The sequence below is a fragment of the Alexandromys fortis genome, unplaced genomic scaffold (assembly GCF_014885135.2).
Source record: "Alexandromys fortis isolate MF-2015 unplaced genomic scaffold, M_Fortis_MF-2015_v1.1 scaffold_133, whole genome shotgun sequence".
Taxonomy (NCBI): domain Eukaryota; kingdom Metazoa; phylum Chordata; class Mammalia; order Rodentia; family Cricetidae; genus Alexandromys; species Alexandromys fortis.
The window spans coordinates 3,562,718-3,582,973 of record NW_026068030.1 but is presented as its reverse complement, the minus strand read 5'-3'; the positions used below and the strand labels follow the sequence as shown (position 1 = coordinate 3,582,973).

Below are 20,256 nucleotides of genomic sequence, written 5' to 3'. Positions count from 1 at the left end.
AAGCTTTAAATTGTGGTGTGTGTGTGTGTGTGTGTGTGTGTGTGCATGTGTTCACATTCACGTGCGTGCATGTGCATGTGAATGTTGGGTGGGCCATGTACATTTGTTGTGGCATAAAAGGAAAACAGAGGATCATCTGGGGTGTTGGAATGAGCCCTCTCTCTTGTTGGAGATGGGCTCTCTTGTTTGTCACTATATATGGCATGCTAATTGGCACACATTAATTGGAGTCTCCTCCCTCTCCTTCCTGTCTTACTGAGGGAGCACTGGGATTGTAGACATATGCTCCATGCCCAGGTTTTGCAAAGATTCTGGGGATCTAAACTCAGGTGCTTATGCTTGCAATGCAAATACATTATCCACTTAGTCTCAAAGCCTTATTCTTTTTTTTCCCATTCAAAAATTTACATTTCCTCCCTTCCTCCCATTACCCTCCCACTCCCCCACTCACTCTCCTCCCTCCCCCTCCCTGCTTAAGAGAGGGCAGGGAACCCTGCCCTGTGGGAAGTATAAGACCCTCCCCCCTACATCCAGGCCTAGAGGGCTGTGCATCCAAATAGACTAGGGTCCCAAAAAGCCAGTACATGCAGTAGAAACAAGTCTTAGTGTCTTTAACAATGGCTTCTCAGTCAGCCCCCATTGTCAGCCACATTCAGAGAGTCTTATACACATACAGAGAATAATGTATAAGTCCAGCTGGGTTGTAAGCCTGATAAGGTGTGGTATGTCATAGATTTTAACTAAAAATTTAGTTAAACACTAAGTTACTATTTTGAATCAAGTAATAGAAACATCCCTAATAGAAGACTCAGACTAACCACCCTTATTGACTCATTGAGTAATGCTTCAGTGAGCACCATGAACCCCGCAGGTGCTGTGTGTGTGTGTGTGTGTGTGTGTGTGGTGTTGTATAGTGAACTAAGCATGTCAAGACTGAACATTACAAGCTGTTTGCCCAGTACTAGAGATACAGATACATCCCAAGGCCTAGACTAGTTTAATTGATTTAATAACTTTCTGTTCCCCAAGGAAGCAATCATGATCATATTTTATTTTTTTTTATATTTTTGTTGAATGAAAAAATTTAAAAAGATGTACAGCCATTTACCTTCTTGCTAAAGAAAAGCATACAGACTTTAGCTAAAAACACCAACATTAATTTTAAAGAATCCTACTGTTTTGGGAATGTGATCAAATACTCTTTCTCTTTAGAGTTGTGTTTCTATAGAGAATAAGAATGTAATCAGCAATGACTGCAATATATAAATACATGTCCAGGGACTAGTCTATCACTAAAAAAACCCTATTTAACTTTGCCACTCAGTTATTTGTTGTGAAAAGCCGCTGGCTAGGTGATGGATAATTGAAAACTTGGAAAAGAAATGAGCTGATTTAAATGAATTCCCCAAACTCCATATCCTTAGGTTAAACATCCATACACAAATTTTCAAAATCTTCTCAAGGACCCAATAAATACTGAATGCCACTTTATTAACTGAAATTGGGTACACAGACTCTAATCCAATTCAAAGATATTATCAATTGTTTAATATCAAATATAGGACCTGTTATAAGGCTGATAATTACTCCCTTAATATTTACTCTCCCTCTCTTGTGTAGATACAGACACCTAGCAGGACTCTTGGTCACTTCCCTCCTCTTGTAGGTGGTTATGTGTAGACACATGGCTAAATTCCAGCCAATGAGGTGCATGTCTTTAAGTGCTGTCTGAGAGGTCTGTAGAGTGGCCTTAAAGGGAGAGGACCATCCCCTTTCCTCTACTTCTCTGGATTTAGCATCTGGAGTGTTAGTTGTTATTAGGTATTATAAGAGGAATGATGAATGTTGAGTACTATCTAGCAGGAAATACACGCATAGGTTTCTGTATTCAATTATTTCAGAGGTTTTGGACAGTATTAAATTTATTTTCTTTTGTGCAAGCAAGAAATTCCTCTCTTATGAATTCATTTCTGAATTTCATCCTGATGTCTGTTGGGTATTATAGCTATAATGTTTATGAGTAGGCACAAGATATAGATACTGGAATGTGCAGGGTTAAAAATATGACACCGTTGTCATACTAGCCTAGAATTAGGCAGCCCACCAGCACACAGAAAAGTTATGTGAAGTGGGAGAGTCTCTCCGTTTTACTGACAATAGAGGATGAGAGAGAATCCCTGCCTTAGGAGCTTTAAACCCACTTTAGAACAGGCTAGAAATACCTGTATCCTGAAGGGAATCACAGTAACCACATGGATGTCATAAGTGGCAATTGAAGGAAAGAAGATCCTGAGTCTGTAATCTTATCTGCCAGACATTGGGTTGCTCCCAAGGCTAGACTATGATAAGCTTAAAGATATCACCATTCAACAAAGATTATTCTTTCTTAGGCTTCAAGGCAACTTTCCATCAAATTGGAAGTTGGGTCAAAGGCAAGAAGGAATCAGCAAGCTCTGTGATATGGAGACTTGAGTAGTTAATTTCATTAGGAGTTGGCAGAACACAGAGGTGACTAAATACAAGAACACAATCCTCCAGTTCTGTCAAAGTGCAGCATGTGAGTTAGACCTAACCTGCCACTTACAAAAAATTTAAATAAAGTTTTATTGAAATCATACCATGCCATTTGTCTGTATATTCTTCATATGCATTTCTTTGTTATCACAGTATGATTGTGGGAGAGATCAATTGACATAATTCTAAAATACTGACTACATGACCTTTAACCAAGAAATTTGCTAATCTATGAATAATTATTTTTTTAAAGAAGGCTGGTGGTAAAATGCTCACCCTCCAGTGAGCACAAAGCTGATGAAGCTGTAGAATGTATGGTTAAGAGCATTGCCTGCTCTTCCAAAGGTCCTGAGTTCAATTCCCAGCAACCACATGGTGGTTCACAACCAACTGTAATGAGGTCTGGTGCCCTCTTCTGGCCTGCAGGTACACATACATAATAAATAAATAAATAAACATTTAACATGTTTTGTCTGTCCATGTCTCTGTCTCCCACCCACCCGCCAGTCGCAGGCTCACCCTGCCGCCCCGCTTGGGTGACTTTACCAGGACCCATTGTGAGCTGTGTCTGCTGCTCGCCGCTGGGAATCCGCACCGCTCTGACAGCTGTCTCTACCGAGCTGGCAGCTGCGCAGCGAACATTTTAAGAATAAAAATATGTATCTTGACAGCATGCAAAATCACACTAGCCCTTTCCTCCTATTTATGCTACTTCGGGTTTCTGTTTCCTATAGATAAATGTTATCCTAGAAAAGTGGTTCTCAACCTTCCTAATGTTGTGGCCCTCAGCCTTAAAAATTTTGTTGCTACTTCATAACTGTAATTTTGCTACCATTATGTATTACAATATAAATATTTGTGTTTTCCAATGGTGTTAGCCCTAGGAACTATCTCTTGTAGACCAGGCTGGCCTTGAGCTCACGGAGATCTGCTTCTGAGTGCTGGGATTAAATGCATGCGCCACCACTACCCAGCTTTAGAAACTTTTCTGACACTTCAAAAAGCTTGCCAAAAGTATTTAAAAACAAAACAAAACTGGGTATTTGTGTGTTAAGAGTAATCATACCAAATGTCCGTATTTCCTTTCCCAGTCACTCTACTTCTCAAACTACAGTCATGTAAGGCTTTTGTATTTAAAGTTTGAAAAATAAATTTTAGAATGTGTTTTTAAAGTAAAATGTACTTTATAATATTATAAAAATAGCTTATTTTATGTAAAATATGCCTAGTATTTTTTTACCAAAGAAAAACATAGCCTGAACTGATTTTTAAAACATCCTAGAAGATTCTTGTACAATATAAAAGATAAAGGCTTGTGCTAAAGCATGAATTATCTTAGCAAATACACAAAAACCTCTACCTGTAGGTTTGGTATAAGCTCTCGCATGGACTCAACATGTAATGGAATTATTTCAGCTTCTCCTAAGCTTCTACATAGGAGGGATATCCACGCTTCCTCTCTCCGCCTAAAGGCTCACATTTCTACTCTCCACTCATCTTAACCATCTCTTCTTCTTCAGCAAATATCTTCCCACATATGCTATTAACTACATGTTCTCCAGGATCTATCCCCTATTTATATATACTTTCTGCTCTTTAAATGTTCTTTTCTTTGAGAAATGGGACTGAAAGCCATGTATATCCATAACCCTGCAGAATCCCATCTGTTGTTGCTCAACAGATAATGGGGAATAATCTGAATGTTTCAAAAGATAATATTTGAGCAATGCTTTTTTCTCAGGTGTCTTTTTTCTCCTGGTCATAGTGTCATGTGGTCTCCTGTAGACAGGTGACATTCACTTTCACAATCTCCACTGGAACATTGTTTGACCAATGACACCTCTGTTTCCAATGAAAGCCTCTATGAAATTCTAACAAATTCCGGGGTGCTCACTGAAGAAATGGTGCTGTCGTGCTTTTTGTCATTAACTGGACAAGTGCACAAAAGGACAGCCCTGTCATACCAGACAGACTTAAAGGTTTTAACACTCCAATTTGTTTTGTTTCTATAGGCAATGTGTTTTAGATGATCTATTTTTAAGATCAAACTCAGATACTCTGAACAGCCTTTTTTTTTTAACTCTCTTAAAAAGCTATGATAAAATAGTGCCACATGAACAAATACCCTGAAACAGCTGGCCTTTTAGTTCAAAGATGAAAAATTATTTCTAAAAGACAATAATGAATTATTATAATAGCGGATCCTTAGTCCTATTTTGACTTTATTTCTATGCATGTGGAAATCTTAAGCTAAATTTAAAACAAAATACCCAAAGTTCATCTTCTGGTTTCATCATGCAGAATTAAGAATACAAAGTTTTATTTTATTATTTTATTAAAAAACAAAAACCATGGAAATAAAACCAAAGACCTCTCCTCTGGTTTGTATGAAAGTGAAAACAAGAATTTTCTAAACTCTCCTTTGTTTTTATGATTTTGTGACGTTAACAAATTGCCAAGGCTGGGGGACTGGGCATTTCTCTCTTGCTACCTGAGGATTAGAGATGACCTAACTGCTACAAAATAAGGAGCCTACCTGATATGTCTGAGTCCCAGGTGAGCCTCCGCTCCTCCTCCAGACAGTAACACAGCAAGAGGCAGAACACAGGCTGGCCACCCCTGCCTACTGCAGAGCCTAAAAGACCTCACTTTGACAGACTGACCAGTGTGGGTCAGAACTATGCTTTCACCCGGGGTTCCCTACCCAGTTTTTTTTTTTTTTCCTTCTCTTTCTCCACTTTCCATGCCAGTCCTACATACATCCACTCATTTTTCTTGAGTCATAGTTGCCTGGTAGATCTTTAATTATCTGATTCTGTGTTAATGACTTCTCATGTGCCTACAGAGACTCTAGAACAAGACTGTAGTAGCACTTTCCCAGGCTTTCTTGGCTAATGTATGTGCTTTCATATATGACCCAGTTCCAGCCACGAATCTTGCTATGCCAGTGTAGCCAAGCCATCCAGTCTTAATCGCGATCAGGACCCCCTTTCCCACCAATTCTGGGGTGGTATCTGTGTGCCCTGGACAGTCTTTACAAAGAATCCTGTGAGGTCTCTTTACTCAGCATCTGCTTATCCCTGCTGTTTCCTCTCAGTACTTTCTCTTCTGCTGACCCCTCTGTACCACTTTCTCTGTAGATCTCCTCTTTGACTTCTTTCTGCACATCATACAGTGAACACAATCTCTCTGTCTTACTACAAATCCTGGTTTGGCCTGCCCCATCATGATGAGCTGAATACCATCTTCCTTAGCATGTGTTAGTAAATACCACCGAAGATTCTTAAACACTGGTTACTCACCTGGAAAAGTAAACAATTAATACAGTTCTTTTGGTGGTGGGGTGGGGAGCATTTTTGCATCAATTATATGGAATGATTCATAAAACTGACATACTTATATTCTCCAAGTAATCACTTGATATGTGTGACATATCTGAACCAAACATATAAGTTATCAGAGTTTTAAGTTTTGTTTTGTTTTCCTACTTAAGAGCCATTTAGTTATACAAAGCATTTTAAAAAAACCTATGAAACAACAACATTTAACGCAGATGTCATGATTGACTATATTAATTCCACAGTGAGAATGCTGTGTTCTTTCAGGTAGTTGATTTCTCAGCAGCTAAGCATATATAAGGAGAGAAGAAAACTGTCACTGTTCCTATAAAAGGGTCAAACTCAATCTTGAAAGCTTTTGTAATTCCTTGATTCTTTTCTTTAACTTCCATACAAGTTTGTCCCACCTCTTAATATTCTTAATGCCAAACATTTGGAAGAAAGACACAAAAAGTCAGAGAGTGTAGATTTGCTCAGTATTTGTCGTTATAATTAAGTCAGCTCATACGGTTAATCCAATTGTATTTCTGGGAGCTATAAAAATGTCTTGTGAACCTTTGGCTGCATACTGAATATTGTCCCATCTCCAAGCAGAAACAGGATGACTATTGAGGTTAACATATTGAATTTTAGTTTGCACTTTTCTACTTCTTTGCCATTTTATTTTATACATACAATTAAAAAAACAAGGAGCAACAATAAAAGCAGCAACAAATAAAACAGTAATCAGAAGTCCATGGTAATCTGATTGGGGAACAATGAGTCTCCTCGCTTGTTTTGACAAGGTAGGAAGAGGGTTTGAAATGCATTTTTAAAAAAGCAAAGAAATAATTTATATAGAATAGCAAATATTGACTCAAAAAACTTTCATGAGCAATTAGTTTTGTGGAGTTTAAACTTGCTTGAGACTCTGAGTATATTTTACCCATTACCATTAAGGGAGGATTACAGGCAGAAAAGTGTGTAGCAAAATATCATAATGGACTGGGGTGAAAGAATGAAAACCCTAAAGAAAATAAAAGCAACATGTTAACTGATTCATTTAGAAGCTGTAAAGAATTTCAATCACATTATTATGTGATTATTATTAGTCAATCTAAATTTAATAAACTGGCAACAGGGATAATGAACATGTTGAGCTGTGATTTTCTTATTTATGGTTCTTAAAATTAATAAATTGTTAATTGGTTAGAAAAAGTTGGCTTTTGCTATTGATACTAATATTTCAAAAGAGGCATATTACATTAGTGTGAAGAAGGGTATCTAAGTACTTCAATATTGATAAATATGTTTTTCTAATTGAGAAGAGATTTTTCATATATCAACAAATATCAATTCAGGAATTTTCATAAGCAAGGAGTTGCTCTGTATAATTAAACTTTGCTTAAGACATAAGTGAATGTGGATGAGGCTAAATGTAAATTTATTTACTTATATATTTGCAAGTAAAATTTTGTTTCTTTAAATGCATTTTTAATTAAAATATAATTACTTATTTCCTCCCTTTTCCCTTCAGATCTTCCCATGTTCCCTCACTTTAACTCCTCCCATATCTCCTTTTCTCTTTTTTTATTGTTTTATATATAAGCAATTATATATATACAAAAATATATCAATACAACCTGCTGAATCCATTTTTTTTTGCTTGTGTGTATATTTTCAGGGATAATTATTTTGTGTTAGGTAACAAATTAGGTTTCTTAAGACCATACATCACTGACTTCCTAATCCTCTCTGGTCTTAATTGTAGAATTTTGCCTTGAATACAACAAAAACCAAAAGTAAAATACTATCATTAAACTGAATTTTCAAGATGGAAGTATATGTACTGGGAATTTATCTGTGGACTAAGACTGATTCTGTACCAGCATCTTGACTGAATCAGGGTCCTCTTCTTTGACGTGTTTCTTAATAGAAAAGTGGCTTTTACATTGGTGATTAATTGAAATCTTAATGCACTAGGGTTGCTTCTGAGTAAGTACATTACACTCACTGTCATTACAACCTGGTATGAGAATTTTATAACTGACTGATAACCCATAAGAGAAAATTAAGAGAGACAAAGGATGCTAGGTGTGGTGGCTGAGAGTCTAGTGGCTTTTGGTCTTGGTAGTGAAGGGAAAATAGTTAGTTACAACTCATAGAAGATGATAGTTTCTTAGATTTAGGGTATGCCAGATAAGAACAGATCTCAGGAGAACACAGCCCAATAGACCCTGAATGAGTGTGGCTTAGAAGGAGGCAGAATAGAATAGTTAAAAAAAGGCACACATAGCCTTTTTGTCAGATAGAGTGGTGGCATCTTTGATCATTTCAAGTCAATCCCTGTACCCATCCATGTGTCAGAGAGTTCTGTTGGCTCCCATCTTCTACTGTATATCCAGACCTCATCATCTTTCAGCTGTTCCACAGCTATCACCAATCTAACCTATTTTCCTTGACCAGGAACATTGAACCATTCTCAAAACAGCCCAAGGTTCATCAAAGATATAAGATTCATCTGGCCCAGACCTGATTACTGTTCAAGACCATACACTATCTCCTCAGCGCACTTCAGTACACACTCGCCCCGTTCCTAAACCCTCTGCACATTCTAGCTATATATGTGCTCAGTTCTCCCAATACCAGAGAGATCCTCTTGCATTTTCTCTGGGTGTTTTCATTCTCTAAGGCCTCTGCATCTTCTTACTGCCGGCATTCTCAAGCATCTCATTTTAAATTACCAATACTCAGCAAGTGTGGTGAGGTAGAAAAGCAGAGTGGGAGGAGAGGGCTCTTGGAAGTTGGACTAGAGGTGAACCTGGGACATGTGGTAGAGGACAAAAACGGCCCAGGGGAGGAGGAGTCTGGTGACGTCCTCAGGAGTGGGGAACTCACTAAAAACTATGTAAAAGAGTAGACCAGAAATAAGTTATATAACAAGACACAAACCCATCAGTAAAAGGAGTGTGTCTAGAAACAGGTTAATACACACACACACACACACACACACACACACACACACCAAATAAAATATCGTAGAAGTGAGTTGAAAATTCATTGCAGTGAGACAAGAGGAAAGACTAATGGTTAGAAATAATCTTATGTACTAGCTTAGTGCAAATATTTTATCTTAGAAACATTTACACCTGTTTTTTTTAAAAAAATATTTATTTATTTTACATCCCAGCTGCAGTTTCCTCTTTCTTCTCCCCTCTCAGTTTCTCTTCCCATTCTCCCTCTGTTTCCATCCCCCAATCCATGCCCCCTCCATCTCTGTCCAAAACAGGGCAGGTCTCCTATTAGTATCAACAAAACATGGCATATCAAGTTGCAAAATACTAAGCACGGTCCCATGTAATAAGGTTGGGCAAGGTGACCCAGCACGAGAAGTAGGGTCTCAAAGGTCTGTAAAAGAGTCAGAGACAGCCCCTCTTCCCACTGTTAGGAGTCCCACAGGAGGACCAAGCTACAACTGTAACATACATGCAGAGTGCCCAGGCCAGTCACATTCAGGCTTCCTGGTTGTCAACTCAGTCTCTATGAGACTCCATGAGCTCAGGCCAGTTGATTCTGTGACCCTTCATGTAGTGTTTATATCTATTTTATGTTAGTAGATGCATTAATGAGGGGGTAGAAGTATCAAGATATATACAGTAATAAAATAGACAGATGAGACTGTAGAAATCATGGTAATTATAATTAGAAAATCCACAAAGCAATCTACTTAGCTTCATATTATACAGGCCATTTGATTATATAATTTGACATCTCAAATCTGGGGTATGAAAAAGTACATTATGATGATAGTTTGAGTGTCAATCTTTAGATGACTCCCTGTGAAACCTAGTCCTGTAATGCACTAATTGGGTGTGGCTGTGAAAATGATCTGAAATGCCAGAGTCGTCAGCATCTACAACCTGCTGACTTTATGAAAAGGTGACCTTATCTAATCAGGTGAAATCTTTTAAGAGCACAAGCAGAAGTTATCACACAGGGAAGTCAGAGTAGACATCCATTGACAAGACAACCAGAGAGGTGGTCTGAAATGATAGCTTTAGAGTGTAGAGCACATGGAGCCGTTAAAGGTGGGGGCAACCTAAGTTTGTTGAGGACTGAGGTAATGCCATCTCTTCAGTCATGTGATGTTTCAAGAATCATCAGCAGGCTCTTAGTTATACCCAGCGTTGTAATCCCTCTGGATAGAAGTGAACAAAAGTAGATCTCAGTTCTATAATAGAACTGAGTTGAAATAATATAATAGATTAATATAATATATATTATATTAGAAATAATATAATAATATAATAGAAGAGTTGAAATCAAAGCATACTTGGAAGTAAAGTCTAGGGATTTGGAAATGCAAGCTTAGAAAATGTTTAAAAATCTATTGTGTATTATTTCAACCAGCAAAGAGAAAATGGAACATTGATCCAGTTTAAAGTTTAAAATTCTCAGGACAGTCCCTTTATTGGTTTTAAAGGTGTTTTATAAGAGAACTTTTCTTTTTTTTTTTTTTTTTTTTTTTTTTTTGGTTTTTCGAGACAGGGTTTCTCTGTGGTTTTGGAGCCTGTCCTGGAACTAGCTCTTGTAGACCAGGCTGGTCTCGAACTCACAGAGATCCGCCTGCCTCTGCCTCCCGAGTGCTGGGATTAAAGGCGTGCGCCACCACCGCCCGGCCTATAAGAGAACTTTTCAAGTGTAATCCTATAAGCTTGCCCAGCCCTTACCTGATAAATGTAGGGAAATTTCTTGGCACTAATTAGGTAGATGTGCACAAACAATGGTACCAAGAAGGTTTCTTCCTTGTTATACATGGTAATTGATGAATATTATACAAATGTACAAGCACAGTGGATTATCAGAATGACTTAGTTTCTTCTTTTGTGTGTGTCTCTGTTTCATCATATGCATGCATGTTTACATGTTTTTGAGCATATATCTGTGTATTCACATTTGCATGTGTGCACATGCACATGTGTAATGCCAGAGGTTGATGTGGGGAGCCCTATTCAAACACTCTTATCTTATTTATTGAGGCAGGATCTCTCATTAGCAGTTAGATCTGGTAAACAGACTAATTTGGCAGGCCAGCTTACTTCTGGGATCTCTGCCTTCTGAGCAGGCTGGAATTATAAGCCACCTATCAAGGGCATTGAACTTTTATCTGGGTTTGGGGGAACCAGACTCTGGACCTCATTATCCACTGAACCATCTCCTGACCCCAATTTATTCTTAATTATGTATGTGCTAGCTTCATTTTGATTGCTGTGATAAAATACCCTGAAACAAAAGCAACTCTGAAGGCATAAATCGCAAACAATGCCACACCAGTTTGGAATTATGATTAATAGGGTGGTATTTATTTAAAGGGGAAAAACTTACAGATAACCGTCCCAGACAACAGCCCTCTGCGCAATCAGGAAGGAGTCTAGTCGCCAGAAATGGAGCAGGAAGCAAAGAGAGCAAGAAGGGAAGTGGCCGCTTTTTTAAAGGGAGAGAGACCACGCCCCAATGAGCTGGTATCTCAGCCGCTATAGGCTGGAAAAGCGGAAGGACCTCCCGCAACACAACTCAATGGAGAAAGGATTTTTTTTTCAGGTACAATTTCAGGGAACAGTTTATCATTGTAGGAAAGTTGAGGCAGAGATTTTTACAAAGTTAGTCATGCCATATCCACAGTCAATGGCAGACAGAAATAAGTGGATACATGCTTGTTTCCTGCTTTTAATAGATTTCTCTTCTCTTATTGAATTATTATATTTATATATAAGTAAGCTGTCTTATACCCCTGTATAGGAAATGATGCTGAACACAGTGGACTTCATCCTCCCACATCAATGAACTTAGTTAAGACACTCCTCCACAGAAATGAGCACAGGTCAAAGCGATGTGGAGAATTTCTCATTTACATCATTCCCAAGTGACTCCAGGTTGTGTCAAGTTGACAATGAAAACCAAGCATCACAATGTATTTATTTTTGGAAGGTTGCTCATAAAGAATGGTGAGAAAGATTTTAGGGGGCATTCATTTGTCAGTGTGGTTTATTCTTACCAATATTTTTATTCACGATATAGGTCTCTAATACATTAATTTCTCCTACAATACTAACTTTTTATTGCAGCAAAAAAAAAAGTCAAATTGTAAATTCAGCTTTAGAAAACTCACAAAGCTTATTGACCATGTGCTTTGCCTTACAGAAGCATCTCAGCTTCAGGGGTCCCATTTATTAGTTGTTGCTGTCAGTATCTCTGCTTTGGTTACTATATTTATGAAGAGGCCTATTGTGTCCATGAGTTCTAGGCTACTTCCCACTTTGGCTTCTTCTTCTTCTTCTTTTTTTTTTTTAAAAAAGATTTGTTTATTTATGTTATGCACAGCATGTTCTTATGTATGTGATGGTTGTGAGTCTGTCGTTGCTGAGAATTGAACTCAGGACCTCTGGAAGAGCAGTCAGTGCTTTTAACCACTGAGCAATCTCTCTAGCCCCCCACTTTCTCTTCTATCAGGTTCAATGTAGCTTGGCTTATGTTGAGGTCTTTGATCCATTTGAAATTGAGTTTTGTGCATGGATGTAGATATGGATCTATTTGCATTCTTCTAAATGTTCACATCCAAGTATGCCAGTACCATTTGGTGAAGATGCTTTCTTTTTTTCTACTGTAAAATTTTGGCTTCTCTTTGTCAAAAATCAGATGTTCATAGGTGTGTTGATTAATATCAGGGCCTTCAATTCCTTTTCAAAGACCCAGCAATACCACTCTAGGGCATATACCCAAATGATAATCAATCATAACTCTAGGACACTTGCTCAACAATGTTCTTAGCAACATTATTCACAATAACCAAGACCTGGAAACAACCTAGATGCCCTTCAACTGGAGAATGGATAAAGATAATATGGTAAATTATGCAACTGAGTTTTACTCCTCTGTACAAAACAATGCCATCTTGAAACTTGCAGGCAAATGGATGGAACTATAACATCCTGAATGACGTAACCCAGATCCAGAAAGACAGATAGGGTATATACTTACTCATAAGTGGATATTATAAATAAAGTAAAGGATAACAAGGCTATAATCCACAGCTCCAGAGAAGCTAGGTATAAAGTAGGACCCTAAGAGGAACACACATAGAGGGCTCCAGAAAGGGGAAATAGTTAAGATCTCCTGGGTACCTGGGAGGGGTGTAGAAGAGAAGGGATGGGGGCTATAAACATAAGGGATCAAGATAACTAAGCTGGAGGAGTGTGGTGATGTTTAGTTTTTGAGCTAACAAAGTTTGCCTGAAGATCAGTGTGTGGAGCTAGTCATTTGTTAGCCATAGAGACCAGGCAGTGGTGGCACATGCCTTTAATCCCAGCACTCAGGAGGCAGTGGTAGATAGATCTTTATGAGTTCAAGGCCACCCTAAATTACAGGAGATTGATCCAGTCTAAAAGAGAAACAGAGTCCAAGGTAGTGGCTCACACCTTCAATCCTAGTACTTGGAGGAACACACCTTTAATCTCAGCACTAGGGAGGTAGAGACAAAAAGGGATATGGCTGGGTGGAGAGAAAAATATAAAGTGGGAGGAGACAAGAGCTCACTGCATTCGATCTGAGAATTCAGTTTGAGGACTCATTGGAGACAGGATTTTACCCCCTTCAGTTTGAGGACTTAGTAGAGGTAAAAAGCCTCTCTAAGTGGCCAGCTCCTTTACTTTTCTGATCTTTCAGCATTTACCCCAATATATGACTCCAGGTTTTTATGATTAAGATCAATTAGAATTCATGCTACTGGGGAGGGACAGAGAGGGAGAGCAACGAAAGAGATAGCATGGTAGAGGGAGCCATTATGGGGTTAGGCAAAAACCTGATGCTAGGGAAATTCTTAGGAATCCACAAGAATGGCACCAGCTAAGACTCCCAGGAATAGTGTAGATGCCTGATCTAGTCTTCCCCTATAATCAGATTAGTGACCACCCTAACTCCCATTATAGAATCTACATCCAGTAACCGACGGAAGAAGATGCAGTGATTCACAGCCAAACACTGGACTGAACTCTTGAAGTTCAGCTGAAGAAAAGGAGGAAAGTTCATATGAATAAGTGGCATCAAGATCATGATGGGGAAAACCACAGAGACAGCCAAACTGAACTAGTGGTAGCTCATGGACTCTGGATTGACACCTGGGGAACCTCCATGGGACTGAGTGAGGCTCTCTGAATGTGGTGACAGTTATATGGCTTGATTGGCTTGATCTATTTATGTGTGTGTGTGTGTGTGTGTGTGTGTGTGTGTGTGTGTGTGTGTGTGTGGTGGTATGGACTGGCAGTGGGACCAGGACTTATCCCAGTGAAAGAACTGGCATTTTGAAGTCCATTACCTATGGTGGAATACCTTGCCCATGCTGATTCAGGTGGGAAGGTCTTGTTTCTGTTTCAACTTGGTATTCCAGAATTTGATGACTCCCTAAGAGAGACCTTGTCCCATTTAAGGAGTGAATGGAAGAATGTGGTGGAGGAGGTGGGGAGTGGGACCAGGTGAGGGAGGGGGAACTGGGTTGGTAGATAAAATGGAAAAAAATGTTTTTTTAATTAAATAAAAAATTATCTTAAGACTTCAAAAAAGAAAAGAAAGGAAAATCCACAACAAGGAAGGCAGACCCCCATCCCTTGTTTCACACCCTGGCTTTGCTCCCACTGTTGATACATACTCTGTGTGATTCTCTCTTCACCCATGTGTTGCTTTCTTTTTTTATGTTTGTTTATTTATTTATTTATTCATTTATTCATTTATTTATTTATTTATTTATTTATTTATTTATTATGTATACAATATTCTGTCTGTGTGTATGCCTGCAGGCCAGCAGAGGGCACCAGACCCCATTACAGATGGTTGTGAGCCACCATGTGGTTGCTGGGAATTGAACTCAGGACCTTTGGAAGAGCAGGCAGTGCTCTTAACCTCTGAGCCATCTCTCCAGCCCCCATGTGTTGCTTTCTTTACACCTGTAGATTCTTTCATTACAATGATGACTTCCCCTACTGTATACCTTTTACTGGTTTTGTTTTATGCAGAGGTGTCTAACACTTACAAGTAATGGGTTTGGACACTCAGATGCACCAGTTCTGCTTCTCTCAGAAACATTTTCTATTGATCTCCCGAGACTTCTACATTCAGCACAATTTAGAGGTCACAAAACTCCATTTGTAAATTTGGCCAACAGCCATCATTTTAGCCCATGTGCCCTAGGCTCTAGTTCTCCCTCATGGTGCTTGTTAGAATCTTCCCTTTAGCTATAGTTTCTTAAATTTGTCATTGCTGTTAACTCCTATAAGATCCATCGTTGAAAGCACATAAGAGAAAAATCAGAAGTTGGAGAGTCTCATGGTTTAAATGTAAAATGCCCCCTATAGGTTCATGTATTTGAATACTTGGACTCCAGCTAGTGGTACTGTTTTGGAATGCTGAGGAACATTTGGGAGAGGGGACCTTGTTGGAACAGGTATAATTTTATTTTATAGGCAGATTAATAGCTCAAGCATGCTTACTGTGTTCTCTCTGCTTCCTTGTCCAGTGAGATGTAAGCAAGCAGCTGACATACACTCCTGCCTGTACAGCACTACCTGGCCCCATGACTTCCCTATTAGGACTGTCCTCAGACTGTGAATAGGAATGAAACTCCCCTCCCTTCGTATTGTCTTGTCATGTATGAAGTCAAAGCAACAAGTAATGTAACCAACACAGAACGACTTACACAGCTAACCTAAACCTTATTATAAGCTGTCTGTGTTGTTCTAAAAGGTCAGCTAATATTCTAAGTTGGATCTGGGCATGTGGCCTAATTTGGAAATAATGTTATCCCAGAGGTATCTAGGGAATTATGAGGTGAGTGGGAGTAGGATGTGCTCTAAACCTGTGCCTGGTGTCCTTATCAGAAGGAAACATAGACACAGACCCTCAGAGGATTTGAAGGTAGAAGCAGACATGATGGTTGTCACAGGAGTCCCATGGATTGCCAAAAACTGTCACTAGCTATTGGACTCTTTTCTTACATCCTTCAAAGAGAACACACACCTCCTTGATACCTCATACCCTTCTCAATTTCCTGTATTCAAACCTGAGAATAAATGACTGCTGGTTGAGGTCACTGAGTTTGTGGTACCTTGTAATAGCAGCCCTATGAATCTATTACACATCACAAACTCCTTTACCCATTTTCAGATCACTGAAAAATATCATTTGATAAAATACTTCTTGCTTCTGTGATTTTTGGAGTGAAATAAAAAGAAGTTAGAAAACTTACTTTAGACAACCTAAAAAATGTGAACTTAAGTCAGGTGCTTCCAAGTTATTCAGCTATTGTGCAATGGACCAGTTAACCCAGGTATTTCATCTGGGCCTCCATCTAGAGGCTTTAAGTGACAAATTATAGAGGACGTGGGGTCCATAAAGAATTTTTAAAGGCTCAGATGTACACAGGAAGGCTGGCATTACATTACTTTATTAGTAAGTATGAACTTACCAGACCTGGGATATTCCTCCTAAAGAAACCCAAAAGGGAAATACTTTTTATTTGTATATTTGCATATCTATCTATCTATCTATCTATCTATCTATCTATCTATCTATCTATCTATCTATCTATCTATCTATCTATCTACTTCTGGTCTATTTCGGTGACGATTGCTACAGACTGCCTGTGTGCCCTGCTCAGAATTTATATATGGGAAACTTACTCCCACCCCTACCATGGTATAGGTCTGAAGTTGAGAGTCTCTGGGTGGTAATTAGATCTTAAGAATGGAATCCTCACAACGAGATTAGCTTCCTCATAAGAACAGACATGGAGATTCTTTTGTTCTCTGAATACATTCCTAATCCTTCTTCCATCTTGTGCAATATGAAGACACAATAAGAAAAGGACAGTCTAAAAGTCAGGAAGACAGGCCTCAACAGACTGCATCTAACAGCACTTTGATCTTGGATTTCTTGCCTTCAGAAAGAAAATGTGGGGAAATAAATGTGGCTGGTTAAAGCCACTCACTCGATGTGGCCCTGCTACTATAGGTGGCAATGGCTAGACATGTGTACTGCTGTATCTAGATTAGAAACTAGACATGGATGGACCCTCCCTCCATTAAACCTCACTAGTGCCAGTACTATGAAACTCAGACAGCTCTCTTGTCCCATTGCCTCCCTTGTCTGCCACCTTCTTGTGAGCTGCCTGCCCAACCTATACTCTTCAGGCATCCACTTTTCAATAGAAGCCAATGGAAACTTTCTTACCCAGCTGTTTTCATTCAAATGAAAACACAGAGTTTATTAAAAGTGATGGCCTAAATAATGTTAGAAATTTAAAGCTATACATACATAACCATGGGCCCTGGCCAATATCTAAAAGACTATTATCCAGTAATTGGTTGATAAATAAATATAATTGCCTCTTTTATTTTTATCTCAATTATTAAAATTAATGAAGTGTTAAGGAATTTCAGTCGAGAGGTAGAGATAACAGCTAAAGCAGCTGTGACCTCCTTTGCTGAAGAAATACCCCCAAATATGGCTTTTTTGCTATCTGCTGTTCTCACACAAAAGCAAAGGAAAGAAAGTGCAGAATCAGAAGCCTGGCCTGGCCTACAATTTCCCATGAGCGGGCACAGAAATGTGGAGGCACACCCTACTAGAAACCATCAAGATGATGCCTCCCAGTCAGGAGCTTCACTTGGTGCAAACTTTTGCTTGAGGCTTTCAGAGACCAGGAACACCATTACTCTTTATCTTCCTTCTTTCCTACTTCTGGTAGTTGCTTTCTTTCAGAGGAATCTCAGGGGCGCAGGGTGGGTATTAGTTCAGCTTCATCTACATTTTGTTCTTGATAACATATTTCTCAAATTCTCTTGAAGCTTAGAATTCTGCAGTGTCTCAAAGTTATAGTTCAGTATCTCGTCCTGTATGTTAAAGTTCTAGCAGTTCTGCCTGAGATTTGGAGTTACAATGTGTTTTTTATGCACTTACAGGACTCAGCTGAGGAGGATGTAATCAAAAAACCATCATGATTCTATGCTGGTGGCATATCTTGCAGGCAGAACAAAGACCCGAGAGGAAGTCAAGATCCTCTTGACAGGGTTTTAAAAACTCAAATCTATAAAGCAATAAAGCACAGCACACCACATCCAATCATATTCACCACAAATGTGAGGCTCTAGCAATTTGTCTATCCACTGGACTGAGATGGATAGGAACTACTATAGGCCTTTGATGACCTCATTCATGGCCAACAGCATTCCAGATCGGAGATTAGTGGAGACTTTCAGAAGCTTTTCCGCTGACAAATGCAATCCATTTACTATGACAACCATGGGAACTCTTGGCCCAAAGCTGATTATGTTCAACCCATACTTGGAGGGAAGCTAGGGTTTAAATGAATGGCTTATGTTTATGTCAATCAACTCTATTCCTTCACTCAGAAGACATCTTTTCTCATTTTCATTGACTCACCAAATATTCACCAAGAACCTTTCAAACATGTATTATGAACACCCAAGAAATATCATGGATTAATGACTCAGGACAAACTCAGAATTTATTTCTCTAACTTATACTTCCACAGTGGTAGAAACTCCCAATCTAGGAGCACATGGTCTTATATTCAGCAGTCAGTGGCTGCCAGGGTATATGTTTCTTCTTTCTCATAATTTAAAATAAAATGCTTTTCTGTTCTATTTTACAGAGTTTACTAATTTGTTTATAAATAAGTATTTGCTATCTGTCATACTCCAGGAATTTCTTTTGGACTAGGGCATAGGGCAGGAAACTTGGTAGACAAGGTATGTGCTCTTAAGTAGAATTACTCTAACAACTTCAGGGAAACAAGATGCAAATACAAGATAGGAATACATATTCATATAAACAGACTTGGGTATTGACTAAAGTTTAGGAGAATTTTCTATAAAGTGCGTGACTAATCCATAGTTGTCATTCATTCTGGAAAAGAGTATTTTGGGAATTACACAGACTCTCAGGTTTTATGCTTTGAAGATTGAAACAAAAGGTAGGTAGGGGGGTCACCACATTAACAGTGTTTTTGGTGAAGCAGCAATTTCTTTAACCTTTTAACTTAATTACAACTTGTTTATTTATTCTAATATCTACTAGATTCCTTGGATGGAAGTACTTTATACACTTTTTGAAAACTTTTTCCTTCTTTTTTAAAGTATCCGCTGACCTAAACCATGGCTTTCCTACCTCCCAAGAAGTACTTCTCGCCAGTCTTCACTTGCAGAGGACTGTTGGTGCGAACTGCCGATGCTTCATCCCCATCAATGGTGAGAACTGCAAAGTTTTCCTTGGCCAGGAAGCGAACCTCATGCCACTGCCCATCATTCAGCCCAGAGCCTGGGAGGAAGACAACAAAAGTTTCCTAAGTTGGATCTGCTAAACCATTTTTAAACATTACAGTACAGTGATTTCATTGAAAACCATGATTATATTACCTTTATGGAGCTTAATTTTTTTTCGGATAAATTTATACAAAACACAGTATTTACAGAAACAACTATTATCTTCTCTAATTGGGTAATTCATTTGAATTGCAATCCTTGTCACTTTGGAAAAGCTACATTTATATATTTGTCTGTGGTCATTCAGGGAGTTCTGTAGTAGTGAGAGCGGCAGGGCTGTGTCCTGCCACCCAGCTAGCTTTACACCCGAAATAATTACACGGAAAGTGTACTCTTTTAAGCGTTGCTTGGCCCATTGGTTTTAACCTCTTATTGGCTAGCTCTTACATATTGATCTAACCCATTCCTAATATTCTATGTAGCACCAGGAGCTGGCTTACCAGGAAAGATCTTAACCTGTGTCTGTCTGGAGTGGGAGAATCATGGCGACTGCCTGACTCAGCTTTCTTTCTCCCAGAATTCTGTTCTGTCCACCTAAGGGCTGGCCTATCAAATGGGCCAAGGCAGTTTCTTTATTAACCAGTGAAATTAACTCCTCCATCAGAGTTCATGTGGCTGAAAGGCACACAGTTTCAATTTGATACGAATAAATATAATACTTTAAAGGGTTTTATTTGTAAAAAAAATCTGTGTTAATGTGTGGGTTTGGGAGAACGTGTGCCTCTTCATGAGAGTGACTATATGGCAAGAAGAGTATGTAGGGAATCCTAGAGGTAGAGTTATAAGGCAGGTGTGGGCTATCTCTTGATTTGAATGTTGAGGAGCAGAACTATGGGACTCTGCAAGCGTAGTGTGTGCTCTTAACCATTGAGCTATATCTCTAACCCTCAAGCCATCTTAAATATCAACAGAATTAGGGATTTAGATGTAAATGTTATGAATATATATATCATCTAGAAGAACATGGTGATGCTTATATTTTGTATTTTCTGATGTTTTCTTAACATTTCAGATGGCTTTCGCTCTATCAAATT

The 20,256-nt window shown here is 38.8% G+C and overlaps 1 protein-coding gene across 1 annotated transcript in view; it reads right to left on the bottom strand.

The window, feature by feature from the left end:
• Window positions 1–20,256, bottom strand: part of Cntnap2 (contactin associated protein 2) — a 1,600,222-nt gene that overhangs the window by 1,016,957 nt on the left and 563,009 nt on the right. The window contains exon 10 of the mRNA XM_050164469.1: window positions 19,068–19,217. Coding sequence (XP_050020426.1) covers window positions 19,068–19,217 — 150 coding nt within the window. The remainder of the gene's footprint in view (window positions 1–19,067; window positions 19,218–20,256) is intronic.